The sequence below is a fragment of the Phoca vitulina genome, unplaced genomic scaffold (genome assembly GCF_004348235.1).
Source record: "Phoca vitulina isolate PV1807 unplaced genomic scaffold, GSC_HSeal_1.0 scaffold26, whole genome shotgun sequence".
In the NCBI taxonomy this organism is placed as follows: Eukaryota; Metazoa; Chordata; class Mammalia; order Carnivora; family Phocidae; genus Phoca; species Phoca vitulina.
Genome location: NW_022589729.1, coordinates 1,007,102 through 1,022,244, shown reverse-complemented (window position 1 = coordinate 1,022,244; position 15,143 = coordinate 1,007,102). Strand labels below are relative to the sequence as shown.

The window sequence follows — 15,143 nt, the reverse complement described above, 5'->3', positions numbered from 1 at the left end:
TTCAGCATACAAAAATGTCCCATCTACTTACTGAACTCATAAATCACTGAGTGAGGCTCCGCATTACAAAACAGTTCTTCACTTTACACAAGGATCCAGTGCCGGGTTCCCTTGAACAGAAAATCCTTCCGGTACATTCAAAATATGATTCCATATACTTAAATCCAGGTCGTGATCGAGTTTTCAGGAATACAGCCTGGGTATGAAGCGAGGCACATCTGCTTTGGGAGATGGGCCTTCTCCCTGGACAGTCTGTCTTCCCAGATGCAAAAGCTGGAGACAACGTGAAGTGACCACCCCTTGGGGGGCGGCGGTGGCGGGGGGGGGCGGAATAAAAAGGAATAAAAAGTCACAGATTTCCAGTGGAGATCTTCCTGCGGAGCCTGTGATAGGGTCTGAAGAGGAAGAGTCTGCCCTCCCAGAAAATTATCTATAGCCTCCAGCCTGGGCCCCTCCACCTAAAGACAGGCCTTTCGCGCAGGAAAGGGCGGGGCTCCGCCGGGCAGGAGTGGGAAGGGCACAGAGATAAGGTCTCCCGAGCCGATGCACGAGGCGGGGTGCACACAGCTGTGCCGGGTACTTGTGTCTGTGTGTGTGTGAGATTCGGACCTGGGGCGGGGGGGGAAGGGGAGAAGAAAACCCACTTGCTTTAGAGCTGTATATTTTCACTCAGGGGCCATTCTGGGCCTTCAGGCTTGTTTTTCCTCTCTGCTGACTCATTTTCATTTCAGATTCAACAAATCGAAAGAGCAATCTTTGGAGTGTTTAATACTCAGCAAACAAATATGCAGAAATGAGCCTGGTTTTGGCAAGAGATGGGTCCCCAAACACACACACACACACACACACACACACACGTGCATGCGTGAACACGCTCACACACCAGCCAGCCTTGTGTTATTTGGCTCCCAAAAACTTACTGAAGCCTTCCTCACTCTCATCCTGCCTCTGAGAAGCTCCATCTCATGCTTCTCAAAGTGTGGCCCGCAGTGCTAAGCCAGAGGCCCCGAATGGCCTGATCTGTGAGTGTTTACACACAGGACAGGCCCCAGACTAGCCGAGGTGACCCTCACAGCTCAGAGGCGGTGAGACAGCGAGCCCGGATCCTGCTGCCTTGGTTAGACGCGCACTTCACTCCTCTCTCCTTGGACTGTAAAATGGAGACAACTTGAGTCTGTCATTGAGGCGAGGGGAAAGCCAGGTAGCTGTCATTTTCTCTCCCTGGGCCTCTGGGGAGAGGAGAGGATGCTGAGTGAGGTCCCTGCCACCTAAGACATTCCCCCCACCCGGGACAGAATGGAGCACAGGACACTGACTGTGCGGCATCATTTGATGTTACTTTCTAGATCAGAAGCGTTCAGGACATCAGATCTAATGCCTTCACACTATGAGCAGGAGGAAGAAGGAGAGGAAATACATAGGTGAAAGCAGGGCATTTTTCCAACCCAGAAAGACCTGTGACCCAGTCCCCTGGGCCTGCTGAGTCCTTGGGCAGCTCACTTCGCCTCGCTGAGCTCCAGCAATCCCTGGTTTTTCGTTTAGATAGTTCCCTGCCATCCCGGACTTCCATCATCGTGCACTTGAGCATTTTCCCACGCAGCCCCCCATTCCTTCCCCCACCCCACGCTCTGTCCCAGGCTCCTCACACCCCCAGCGCGCGTGCTGGGGCGCAGAGGACTGCCTGTCTGCGTTACTGGGCACAGGAAGGTTGGTGTGAGGGACTAAGGGTCCGGGGGTTTGGAGGTTACGAAGGAAAGACACTAGTCCTCAAAATTATGGACCCACCCCAGTGGGAGCTTAGGAGACCCGAGAGCTCACCCATCTCGATCCCCTCTGGTTAAAGGTGAGGAAAGTAGGGCAGCCCGAGAAGCAGAGAGGCCTCGTCACAGGCGACCACCGGTCAGAGGTAGGGCCCGGCCCCTGGTCATCCACACTCTCTCCCCAGCTCTGCTCTCCTGTCAGCACCGCCTGTCCCAGCCCTACCTCTTCTTTTCCTTCCCAAAACTCCGAGCACGCACACCATCCTTAGGCCCTGTCTGGAATAACTGATTTCTTTAAACCAGAGTGATGTTACATGGAAAATCCCTGCGGTGGTTTTCCAGTGAGTCCACAAATTTTGCCCCCTTCTCCCAGCGAGGGCAGGTACCCCATTTCGCTCCTCTTGAACAGGCTCGGGGGAGTGACTTGCCGCTAACAGAATGCAGGAAACGTGATGGTTATGGGACTTCAGAGCTGCGTCCCAGAAGGGCGTACACCTCCACTTGGCTCTCGCTCGCTCTCTCTCTTTCTCTCTCTCAGCACAGCTGCCCAGGGAACCTGGCTGCGAGGCCACCAGGGAGCCCAGGCCCCGTGGGAAGCCACGGCCTGCAGGTGTTCGGGCCCACAGTCCTCGCCGAGGTCCCAGCGAACAGGAACCTCCGCTCTCACGCCGAGAATGACTGGAGGCCCCCCTACTCTGCTGCAAGCACAGCCTCGCTGAGCCCAGTCACCTCGGGAGCATGAGGGATGGTAACAGTGATGTGGTGCTCCTTTTACACTGTGAGGTGATCACACAGTAAGAAGTAACTGGAACAACCTCCTTGAGTGAGGCCTAGCCTCCCACAAACATAGGTATTGGTTTGGTTTTTTTTTAAGATTTTATTTATTTATTTATAGGACAGAGAGAGACACAGCGAGAGAGGGAACACAAGCAGGGGGAGTGGGAGAGGGAGAAGCAGGCTTCCCGCCGAGCAGGGAGCCCGATGCGGGGCTCGATCCCAGGACCCCGGGATCATGACCTGAGCCGAAGGCCGACGCCTAACGACTGAGCCACCCAGGCGCCCAGGTATTGGTTTTTGAAGGTTGCCTCGTTTTTCCTTATGGCCAATCTTCCCATCGCCTCAAATGCCTCGGAAGAAGACGTAGGCCACATAAAAGGGGTCACATGGGGGATAATGGGGAGCAGGGGAGGCATCTCTCTCCTTAATCCCAGGAGTGAGGTTAAAGACAGTGTCTACATATCAGACGCCTTTCCCGGGGGGACTGGGGGGCTCAACAGTGAGTCTGGGAGCAGCACCTGACCCAGTGGGGCCACCGCTTCCTGTGGCCCCTGGGCCCCGGGAACCCGGTACTCTGCCTCCGACCTCCCTGGTGGCTCCTTCTCAGTCACCTTGCCAAAGCCACACTTGCTGGGTCTCAATCATGTGTCCTCCTCCATGGGCTGTGTGGACCTGGCCACACACCGGAACCTTGGTACCTGTTTCCTCACCTGTAAAATGAGGGCAGTAATGGCACCTGCTCCTAGAGGAGGATCGTGCGGATGGAATGAGTTATCACCCAGGAAGTGCTTAGAACACCGCCTGGCTCCAAAATGTCTGTGTTTATCTGTATTTCTGTTTTATTTTTAGTGTGCCTACACCTTGTCTCCTCAATAAATTTGCAAGTTAGAGGCAAAAAGCATGCTTCCCTCCTCCATGCCTTTCTTTTTGGTATCAGCTAGCACCTACATGGGGGGACTCAGAGAACACTGAGGGTTGATTGACTGGTCACCTCAATGGTAATAAAACGGGCGAGAACACCACCACAAACTTGCCTTGGACCGGCACGCTAAAGCTTGCTGGGTACATCCTGTGAGTGGCTCTGCCTCGGGAGCAATCGACTTTGTCCTTCACCTGCAGTCATTTGGAAGTCACAAAAGACCCGCATGCTTAACTGTGAACCAGCCCAGCAGAAACCAGCCTGGGGCCGAGGAGAGCTGAGCGGTGGCCACATCCGTGGGGACAGTGACGAGATCACGCTGTTCGGGGAAGGGCTGTTCTGTCCCTGTGTGTGATCGCACACACCTCCCAACAACTTCCAACCCACCACCCAAAGCCAGTGAGGCCGAGAGCTTGCACTGGTTGTGCCCTACTCTGGGGGTCCCTGGCCGTGCCTGTCCCTTAATAATGCAGAGCTATCAGGCTGCTTGCCTCCTGCGTAAGCCCCATCAACATGGACTCGCAGCATCTCTGGGACGTGAATAGATTCTATCTCATCCAGCCATAGGAAACTCTCCAGAACCCCAGAGGAGATTAGTGTGATGCCAGCGAACCCTGCTTTCTGTTCTGCAGGAGGTTCTCCACAGAGGGAGACTTGGATCCTCTTTCCCAGACACTAGCCAGGACCTCCCCTTTCAGCAAAGCAATCTAAGTGTCTTTCCCTTCACATCCCCAGGCCCTCCCGATAGGTGGGCTAACCACTGGGTTTTTGCCACAAAGAGCTGGGAGATCCCTCTCCTTCTCTGAGACCATTAGCTGAAGGAGGCAGGAAGGGAGGATTTCACCTCTTAGGCCCCTGCAACCATATTCTGTGGTGAAAACTTCAGCCATAATATAGGTCAGACCCTTTATTTATTGGTTTATTTATGTATTTATTATTTTATTTTTAAGTAGGCTCCACACCAAACGTGGGGTTTGAGCTCACGACCCCAACATTAAGAATCACATGCTCTCTGAACTAAGCCAGCCAGGTCCCCCAGGTCAGACCTTTTAAACAACCAGATATCAATTAATCTCTTAGTTGAAAGGTACTTCTCTAGAGATCAGGGAAGTATGAGATATGGGTACAAGTTGAAAATGATGTCACTGTTACAATTAGATGGGATGATGCATATAAAGGGCTCACAGTGCAGTGCCTGGGAGATGGTAGGTGCTTATTAACATTTAGTTATTATTTAGTGGTGGTATTACAAGTAGAATGGTGCACACGAAGAAAACAAGGCCAGCAACTACAGTGACAAGCACATCCAGGGCATCTGCAGTGAGTTCAGCCAAGTGGGGTCACCTGAAGACAATACAACAAAGAGCATCAGTCCCGGTTCTTGGTGGGAGATACACAAGCCTGGTGCATACAAACACGTGGAAAAACAAACAAGACTGTGGGTGAGCAAGTCCCCATCTTGCCCTGACTCTCGGGCTGGCAGGGCAATGTGGAACATGGGGTGTTACACAACTGGGGGCCCAGGGACACAGAGACACCAAGGCTCATGGGCCCCACCGCCTTGGACAAACATGGCCCAGGAGTTTCTGCCCAAATCACAGAGCCCAAAAGCCTCGTTCATCAGTTGGGTTTGAACCAAGTGTCTGGGGCTCCTTTCCTGGTCCCTACCCCTTCTTTCAACAAGTCATTCCTTCAGTACCTGGAGCTTCTGCAACCCTTGCCAAAATACGAATGGCACTCATCAAGAGGAGTTCCGTTTCTCACACTTTCCATTTCAAGCTTCCTTCACATGGCTGGCTAGACCCTCCCTCCTCTGCTACTTTCACTGGCAGCCTCTGAAGCAAGAGGTGTAGGAAATATAAGTTTATTTAAGGGTGCGAGACATCTGCAGACTCCATCTGCCTTCAGGAAGTTCCCCATTGAGTCACCAGTGCCTGGAGCTTACCCCTGACATCTAAAGAGCCCCCTCCCCAGTCCACCAGGCCCACTCCTCCCACTTCCCAGCCCAGCTCAAAGATGCCACATCACCAGGGCTGAGTGTGGAACCAAGGGCCTGCCCCATCCTGGCCTTGGAGCCTTCTCCACGTCAATCAGAGAACATTCTTATTTAAAGCAACCAACTCCACTCCTCCAGCAGAAGGCTCACACCCACCAGCTCCTTTGAACAAGGGCTCATGGGTTTTGAGTTGCGCCCTTTCACCAAGTAGACCCATGCTTTCCTTCAAACTTGTTCCAGGCTCCTGACTCACCTCATCCCACTTGGGGCTCAGATGATTGGTTTCAGGATATAAATAAATGTGGATATAACATCTGTTAGCTGTAATCTTTCTATAGAGGCTAGGCTGTGAGTTCTTCCCCCAAGGGAGGGACCTCATCAAGGTCTTCTCTCAATTTCCAGTGCTGAGTGGAGAGTCTGGAGATAATGCAGGGAAGGTGCTGGGTGGGTGAATAGGTGACCTGAGGGGTCCTCAGTGTCCAGGAATGTCCAAGAGTGCCTGTTGGCCAGCTAACAGCTGGGAAGATGGAGAACACAGGCTTTCTCCTTTAGTCCCTATTCCTGTTCGGCACTTCTTCCAAGCCTAAAGCAGTCTCCTCCCTCGACTCGACTCCATGGCATCGAGACCCTTAGCAGATGCTATATAGGGGCTTCTACTGCTCCCTAATCGTGCTTGCATATGGTGTGAAAATCTTGTCTCCTCAATAAGACTATGAGATCCTGCAGGGCAAAAATATTTTGCAACCTCTCGGGACTTTTGAGAACATGATAAACAGTTATGGAACACAGATTCTATACCAGGAAGCATGCTAAGTTTTACCTGAATTTCCTCACTTGGCCCTCATAGTAGCTCTCTGAGGTTATTACTATTATTATCCTCATTGTACAGATGGAAAGACTGAGAAGAGAAAATTTGCCCAAGATCACCCAGGTAGCAAATGCAATGGCCTTCGATCTACGGTTACTTACAGGATGGTTGACATGGTTCTGCAGCGGTGCCTGCCATGTTCTCCCCAGCCAGCCCTACTACCAGTCTGATGGGATGTTCTCATCAGGCACAAAGGCATGGTCAACCCTACTCCACTTGCAAGATTTCCATTATACCGCCAGCATGTGACTCTGACTTGAGGAGGGAATTCCCACCTGACTCCACCATGGTGCTCACTGTTTCCCACTGACCGACGGGAGCCTCTCAGGTACCTCACCTCAGAGATGGGTTTGGCATCCCAGCATCAGGACAGCTCAGTGGTCACATGTGCCTGGTCCCCTCCCACTCAAATTCACACGCACAGTCGGTTCAGGGTAGTAGAAAGTTCCAGTCAGGGGGCAGCTGTTTCTATGGCTCTCGAAGCTTGGACAATTGGAAAGTCCTACTTTGTTAAGAACTGTCATCTAAAATTACAAATACAAAATTAGGTTCAGGGCCTCAGAAGGATCTTGAACAAGTGAGAAGGGCAGACACAGAAGCTTCACCACCTGACAGCAAATCCACCTTGGGATCTGAGTTCTAGTCCCAGCTCTGCCTGCTCACCGCTCTGTCACCTGAGTGGCAATCCCCTTCCCTGACTGGACTCAGCCTCCCCCTTGTTCAAATGAGAGGTTGGGATGAGAAAGAGTGGAGTTGTTCTGAGGCCCCTCTCAGCCCTGACACGCTGAATTCCATCAGGCATGGTGCCAAACATGTCCCCAGACTGACCACAACCTAACAGAATTGCCCCCTGATTCAGGAGGGATTCTGCTCCTCCCTCCGGCCCGGGCACATATTGTATTACAGTAATGAGAGCTTTAGTTGCTTTAAATATCACAAAACAAAAACAACGGGCAGCCCGCATCCATCATCATCCCCTGTCCAGCCCACAGAAGAGAGCGCCGCCAGACCGAGGCCAGAGCGGAGATGGAGAGAGAAGCCCACAGAGTCCCTTTCAGGAATCCATTGGCTCATATCTGGAATGAAAATCACCAATGGCAGGGGCTGTGAAGAGCCAGTCAGTGGGAGAGCCCGAGAGGTCACTCTGGGACAAAGAGGCCCTAGCCATAGTGAGATTGGAGACCTGGGTCCTAGATCCACCAGAGATGAGTTGGTGCCAAGCCTGAGGCTACAGGAACCGCAGTCTCTCACCTCTGGGAGAGGCAGAGAAGTCCAGCCAAAGGTCTCCACAGAAATGAGGCGAGCCTCCCCCTGGGTCCTGGGAGGCGCCCACAAAGCAGAACAACAAGCATTCATCAGCTGGGAAAGAGTGGGTGGGCAATGTGGAGAGGCCTGGAGCCAGATACTTTGTCCCTTCGGACTTCCCCAAAGCCACAGGGCAAACCTTCAGGGGGATCTGGCACACCCTAGAAGGTCTAGAAGCAAGAACTCTGCTGTTCAGCTCACCACAGAGAGTCCCTACTAAACTCATATTCTGTAAAATGACCTGCGGCTGTTCAGAGGTCTTATCATATAGTTGTTTGGTGTTGGTATGGACCAAGTCAGGATGAAGGGCATGCACACTGAGCAATCCTCCACACAGACAGTGAGTAGGGCCATATGCATACCCTCATCCCGAAAACCTGACTCCTCCTCCCTGTCCCTCTCTCTGGTTGGCAGACCCTGCTGCTCCAAGGCAACCCCTAGTGATTAGGGAAAGTAGGCGACACATATGTCAGGACAGATAGGGCTTAGGGGCAGACAGATGCTCTTTCGCCACCATGCCACTCCAGACCCTGATCCCCTAATAGGTGCCTCTGCCAGAAAAGGAAGTTGAGAGGAGATTTGCCAATAATTTGTGTTTGACAGCAAACACCCATGGGTAACTCTTTCCTAAGCTTGAGGTCCTTTGCCAGACATGGTTTCTCAATCACCATGTCAGTCAGACATTTTAAAGGAAAGTGGAAGGTCTGAAGTCAAATGAAGGATGGAGCTCCTTTTGCCAGGATCCTGCCCGGCAGCTACTGCCGGAATGTGCATCACCAATCTCGTGGGGATCCCCACGCGCTCACAGAGGACAGAGCTAGGCAAGTGGAAGTTAGTCTTCAGAAAAGGCTGGGGTTGGGTGCTGGGAGGGAAGAAGCTGCTACAAAAATCCACTGAACATGAAAACCAGGACCTGGAATGTCTGGTTCGGACCACGTGGCCTGGCCTGCACTTGAATTTAGGCTCCATGAACTGAGACCTTTCTCTGTTGGTCACTGTTGAATCCCTAACACCTAACACAGTGCCTGCCATGGAGCAGGCACTCGGGACATATTTGTTGACTTGACGTACAGTAGGCGTCCATAAGCATTTGTTGACTTGACGTACAGTAGGCGTCCATAAGCATTTGTTGTCTTTCCTTCTCAAGTGCTCTCAGGAACTTAAGTGGACTGTGGGTTTGTGGCCCTTTTGCCACTTGTGGCTGGTACTAAATGGACAAGACTATCCTAGAAACCTATCTGTTTCTCATTTTCCATCTGGCTTCCTTCCTCCCTCCCCATCACCCTTCTACCGAGAACAACACACAACAGCAAGCTCTCCATTATCTTCCCTTCTCTTAACTCCTTGCTGATATTGATGACATTCTGCCTTGGACTGGAAGTTAATTTTTTCATATGATTCAGTCTTGTCACTGTTTTTATCCCACTATTTTATCCCAGATAAATATAGGGCCAACTATATTTATCTGATTATAAACTCACTGAGATCAGGGACTGAGTTATAGATCCTTTGTAGGCACCATGGCACTCCGCACCATGCTTTATATATTTCCCAACAAACTTCACAGACTAACTTCCCTGGGTGTACTGTATTCCTCATGGCTCACTGTGATCCTTTTCCCTTAAATGTATTCCCAACTTTTAAAAGGATAAAAGGCTCCAACATTCCTTAACCAGCATTTATGGGCAACTTATCACATACCAGACAATGTGCTGGGTGGGAAAGAGGAAAAGCTGTATATAGGCGTACCTTAGGACATTGTAGGTCTGGTTCCAGACCACCACAATAAAGCTAATATCGCAATAAGGTGAGTCAAATGAATTTGTTGGTTTCCCAGTGTATGTAAGTTATGTTTACACTATTCTGTAGTCTATTAAGTGTGCAATAGCATTGTGTCTTTAAAAAGTACATACCTTAATTAAAGATAATTTATTGCTAAAAAAAAGCTAACCATCATCTGAGCTTTCAGTGAGTCATAACCACTGATCACAGATCACCACGACAAATATAATAACAATGAAAAAGTTTGAAATACTGTGAGAATTACCAAAATGTGGCCCAGAGACACAAAGTGACCAAAACCTGTTGGGAAAATGGCGTCAATATACTTGCTCGACACAGGGGTGCCACAAACCTTCCATCTGTAAAAAACATATCTGCAAAGTGTGATAAAGCAAAGCACAATGAAATGAGGTATGCCTGTGAACACACACACAAAATGTAGATCAGAAATGCCACAGTTTAAGCCTCTTTTTCTACAAAAGCCAAGAGAGTGAGCTAGCTGAATGGTTCAGCAGAAATGGCACCCGACCAGCTACTCAACTAACGGTGTAAACTTGGACGAGCCCAATATTCTCCCTGACATTCTGTCTCTTAATCTGTAAAACCAAGGACATGCCCTCTCTCATATCCTGTTCCTTGTGGACAATGAGCATTTCCAAAGTTCATGTGACGACAATCTGTAGTGGAAAATAAAAGAGCTAGAGCTGGGGCACCTGGGTGGCTCAGTCAGTTGAGGTCCAACTCTTGGTTTTGGCTCAGGTCATGATCTCAGGGTCCTGGGATCAAGCCCCTCATCGGGCTCCCTGCTCAGCAAGGAGTCTGCTTCTCCCTCTCTCGCTCCCTCTGCCCCTCCCCTGACTCATTCCCTCTCTCTCTCAAATAAATAAATAAATAAATCATTTTTTAAAAAGCTATAGCTATTGAGAGGAGAACGAAAAGCATGGGATTGAAATAGTTAGATGATAAACTCTAAACCGTGTGTAGAAACAGCTACTTTTTTTGAATTATAATTAACATGTAGTGTATATCAGTTTCAGGTGTACAACGTAATGATTCAACAATTCTGTACATTACTCAGTGCTCACCACAATAAGTATAGTCACCATCTGTCACCAAACAATGCTATTACAACATCATTGACTCTATTTCCTAGGCTGCATTTTTCATCCCTGTGACTTGTTTTATAACTGAAAGTTTGTACTTCTCGATCCCCTTCACCTATTGCCTGAGGAGACATATCTAGAAAAAATGATTCTGTGGCCAGAAGCAGCTACTTTTTTTTAAGCCCACATCAACAAACTCCATACCCAGAGACTTTAGTAGCGACAGACATTCAGTAAATGGTCTATACTCAAAGCCCCACTTGTGAATCCAGTTGGGCAGCCAACTTCTACAAGAAGTTCTATAAGACTTTATATTGTTCTTGGTCTTTTTTAAGTCACTGGTTCCAGGAGCTGTAAATACAATCTGATTTTATCGCTAGAGGAGAAAGAAAAGGGCCCAACAGTGTATATCTCTTTGTCCCAGCTGATGGGAGAAGTTAAAAATTTTCAAAGGAAAATGTCAGAAATCATCCAACAAGGAAGGAAGGGTGACAGTGTTTACAAAAAAGCAAAAGCAAGGAATGTGATTCAGTACTTTGTGCCCAACAATGCCTGTGGTGAGGATGCTGGGAAGAAACTAAGAAAAGAGGAGAAAGAAGAACTCCAGACTACACAGCTAGAGCCATAAGAAGAATGAGACTTTCCTCAGGGAGGGTGTGCTGAACTCTGTGACAAGAGAGCAGAGTCTCTAGAGTCCACAGGCTCAAGTGGGAAAAGGGGAGAAGTGGTTTCCCTATAAAGAAAATAAGAGGATTCATTGAAGGACCTTGGAATATTTCACCTGGCAAAAAAAAAAAAAAAGGCTTCACTAGAAGTTGATGGTCTTCAAATACATGATGCACTCTCCTGAAGTAGAGGCATTTAAATCACACAACAGAGCTTCAAAGTCATAACTAAGGAAGTTGCAGAGAGGCAGATCTCAACCGAACATAAGGGGGGGACATCCTAAAAATTAGAACCATCCAAAACTGGGGTGTGTTTCTTTGTGGGGGTATCAGCTCCCCATTACAGGAAGTGTTCAAGTAGAGGCTGAAAAATCATCTTATTTAGAAGACTGTAGGGAAGAATCCTCTGTGCAAGAGACTGGGCTAGCTAACTTCTAAAATCCCTTCCAATTTTAATAATCTATGTGTCTGTTCATTAGAGTCCAAAACAGGGTGAGCTGACACCAGCCTGGCACAGAGGACTGTGGGAGTTGAACTCTTTTTTTATGCCGATGCAGATTGGAAGCTTCACACACAATGATAACTTATGGCCCAAGAGTCATCTGATTTGTAGACATGTGAACCTCACATGATCACACCACCTATACAAGCAGACACCACAGCGGGTCATTGTTACCTCCCATCTCACTCCGTCTGGCCCAGAGTCTGTGCCAAAAGTGATATATCAGGACTTCAATCTACTACAGCTAAATTGTTTAAAGTAACTCTGAGCTTCAGTCAGAAGTGAGATCTGGAGAGTAGTATTGAACACTTTTCCAAGAAAATATGGTAAACTTATTTAAGGCCACTTAATAGTTGTAAAGAATAATTAGATCTACTGGTGTCAGTCATAAAGTCCCAGTTTTTGAAGTGTTTGAATCTATAAACATACATTAGTAAATTACCTCTGTTTTTCAGTTCCTTCTCTTGTGTCCTGATCTCCCCAAACCCTAAATTTTTTATAAGGGTCTTGAATACCACTGAAATGTAAGCCAATACTGCTCAGTGTTTGTCTTATTTGGTTTCACCATGACACACACAGAAGACAGAATACGGAAAAGAAAACACAGGTTTGAATCACACAGCATATAGTTTCTTTTTCTGTCTCAGTAGCTCTAAGCATTTTGGGGGCCTGGACTCTGCATGTCCCCACAGTGCCCTGCAGGTGACTAATGACTGAGCAACATCTCATAGCTGCAGAACCATCTCCTCTAACAGCTTGTCATGGTCTCAAATCCCAATATTAGAGTCCTACAGTCCCAGGGCTTCCATAATTTTGGTTTGAATGTACACTTTAACAGACATACATATTTACTGTCCATTTAATAAAAGAATGAATGACCCAACCCAAGCATGCTCATCCTTTTACGCAAATACTTCCTCTTTTTTTTTTTTTTTTTAAAGATTTTATTTATTTATTTGACAGAGAGACACAGCGAGAGAGGGAACACAAGCAGGGGGAGCGGGAGAGGGAGAAGCAGGCTTCCCGCAGAGCAGGGAGCCCGACGCGGGGCTCGATCCCAGGACCCTGGGATCATGACCTGAGCTGAAGGCAGACGCTTAACGACTGAGCCACCCAGGCGCCCCAATACTTCCTCTTGTATATAAGTCTGCATGGACACCAGGGTCCCAAGGCTGACATCATGTGATAAAAATCCTGAAAGCTCAACACCACTCCTATAATCCTAGAGTCCCAAAGTCTCAGGCTTCCCAGGGACAAAACAGTCCCCTGGGTGTGAATCTCCAATATGGCGCTTACTAGATACTTTTGTATGTCATGACCCTTCTCAGGGAGCTAAGCCAAGGATATCATATATATCCTTATATCATATATATCGGCTTAGCTCCCTGAGAAGGGTCATGACATACAAAAGTATCTAGGCCATGGCTGTGGGGTCCATAATAGCCCAAGAGGCATAGCATTCAGGAGGTCCCAAGCCTGAGTATAGGGTCCAGGGCTGATAAGATGGAGCACATTTACCCAAAGTGGCAGAATATAGTGTTGCCAGGGGAAGCCAGGATATTGCTGCTGAACATCAAGTGTGGGGTGAGCTAAGGTTGAAAACAGGAAAGCAAATCTTAAGGTTAGAATCCTGCAATACTGGAAACAAGAAGCATGGTGAAGAGTCTCAGGGCAAAGTCATGGTCACTGTGACTGTGCTGGACGCCCACCTCTGTATGGTCCGTGGCCGTTTAAAGAAGCGCTCTCGTGAGTAACAACATTTGTTCAAAGATGCTTATGGTTATAGTCAGGGCATGTGTGGGCTATCACTTTCTAACTAATTCAGCCACATCCCAATTGATACAACAGGGCAAGTGAGAAAAGAAGCTAAAAAGGAGGAAGAGATCTTTCTGAGCATTATCTAAACTATTGGTTTGCACATCCAAAAATCTTGGCATTTTATGCCTAAGAATGTTACCAGCCTCAGCAATTAGGCTTATATCCATGGTGTTATGGAGCTAAAACTGGGTTTTCACTTGGATAAAACTGATGGCATTTGTAGAAATAATGAGCAATTCTTATAGAAAGGAAATAAAAACAAGCTTAAGTTGGCTACATTGAGAAACTCTACATTTTGCTTTTATTTGCTCATGCTTTGAACAAACCAAACAAGGAACAGAGAATGGCACAGCAGGGTCCAGCCACCAGCTGGGTGGCCTGGAGGGACCAGATTCCATAACCACATCCAGCCACAAACCATTCTTCATGCCCTTGAAAGCCAACGTTTGTAGAAGGGAGTGATCCCAAATTACAGCAACCACTACAGCCCGTTTTTCACAAAAATCTGGATGTTCAGTGCAGGATAAAGCCAACGAGGGATACTGGGGAAGGAGGAGAAGCATCCAGAATGAACGCAGAAACGGAACAATGGGATATAAATGAATACAAGTGGAACCAGCACAGATCTCATGAACGCAACTATTAAATCATTCTGGCCTAGCTAGGCCAGTGTTTAGAATTATAATGCTAACGTGACAAGTTTCAATTCAGTTCAACACACAGTTTTGGAGGTGGCACTGAGAAATCCAAATGCCTCTAGTCGGTTCTCTAAATTTCCTTCCCTCCCTCCATGTTTGCATCCCTGCATCATGGCTCAATGACGTAAGTCAGCGGGCCATGCAGGCATCCTGTAGCATGGCCGCCCCGGGAGTGTCCTGTGGCAGATAACCCGGCTTAAATAAGGATCTGGAGAGCCCCAGGGAATACTCTCATGGCACAGAAAACTCCAAAAGAATTACAGATTGAAAACTCCTCACCCTATCAATCAAACACAGCAATTCCAGGCTTGGGAAAGTCTTCTAATCGCTCCTCCTTCTCCTCTGAAGACCCTCAGGATGGCCTTTAGAGATGAAGCACGTTCTTAAGAAGACTCAAATTGTAAGAGAAGCCCTCCAAAGCTAGCAAAGGGACAGTTAGGGAGGAATCTCTAACCGACCCCTCAGAGCCCCCTTATAGGCTGAAAGGGAGCTGTGAGTGTCAGGTGCCTACGAGTTCCCCAGGTGTTAGCTTTGGCAGGTGGGAACATTCATAACCACCACCTTCTCCCAGCCCTGAAGGAGCCATGTCTACACAGCAGGAGGCAGGAGAGAGGCAGGCAGAGGACAGCCCGAACCTAGTCGTAGGGCTGGATCTCAACCCAGCTTGGGAGGTGCTATTCCTCCCTCTCCCCCAGAAAAATAATCACCATGGCACATCTAGAGTGAAAATAAAGGACAAGGAAGGGTGAATTAAATATATTCTCTGTGCCAGGCAGCCCTTTAGGATGCCTAATCTTGCATGAGTCTCAGACTGTGCCTCTCCCGAGGCTTTCAACAAGCGTGCCCACAGCCAGGGGCTGATCCCCTCTGGTAAGCAGAGCATCTACCTGGACAGCTTCTGAGAACTGGATCCCTGGACACAGTACCCCACAGAGCTTTGCCATATGTCC

General features: G+C 48.5%; 1 protein-coding gene across 4 annotated transcripts in view; it reads right to left on the bottom strand.

Annotated features, from left to right (window-relative positions):
• The window catches only part of DDR2 (discoidin domain receptor tyrosine kinase 2), a 189,050-nt gene that overhangs the window by 68,762 nt on the left and 105,145 nt on the right, over positions 1-15,143 (bottom strand). Inside the window, exon 1 of one of the 4 annotated variants that reach the window (XM_032422044.1) lies at positions 32-230. The exons of the other annotated variants lie outside the window; for them this stretch is intronic. Within the exon in view, the coding sequence (XP_032277935.1) occupies positions 32-40 (9 nt within the window). The 5' untranslated portion in view covers positions 41-230. Of the gene's footprint in view, positions 1-31; positions 231-15,143 lie in introns of those variants that run through there. 4 annotated transcript variants of the gene reach the window in all.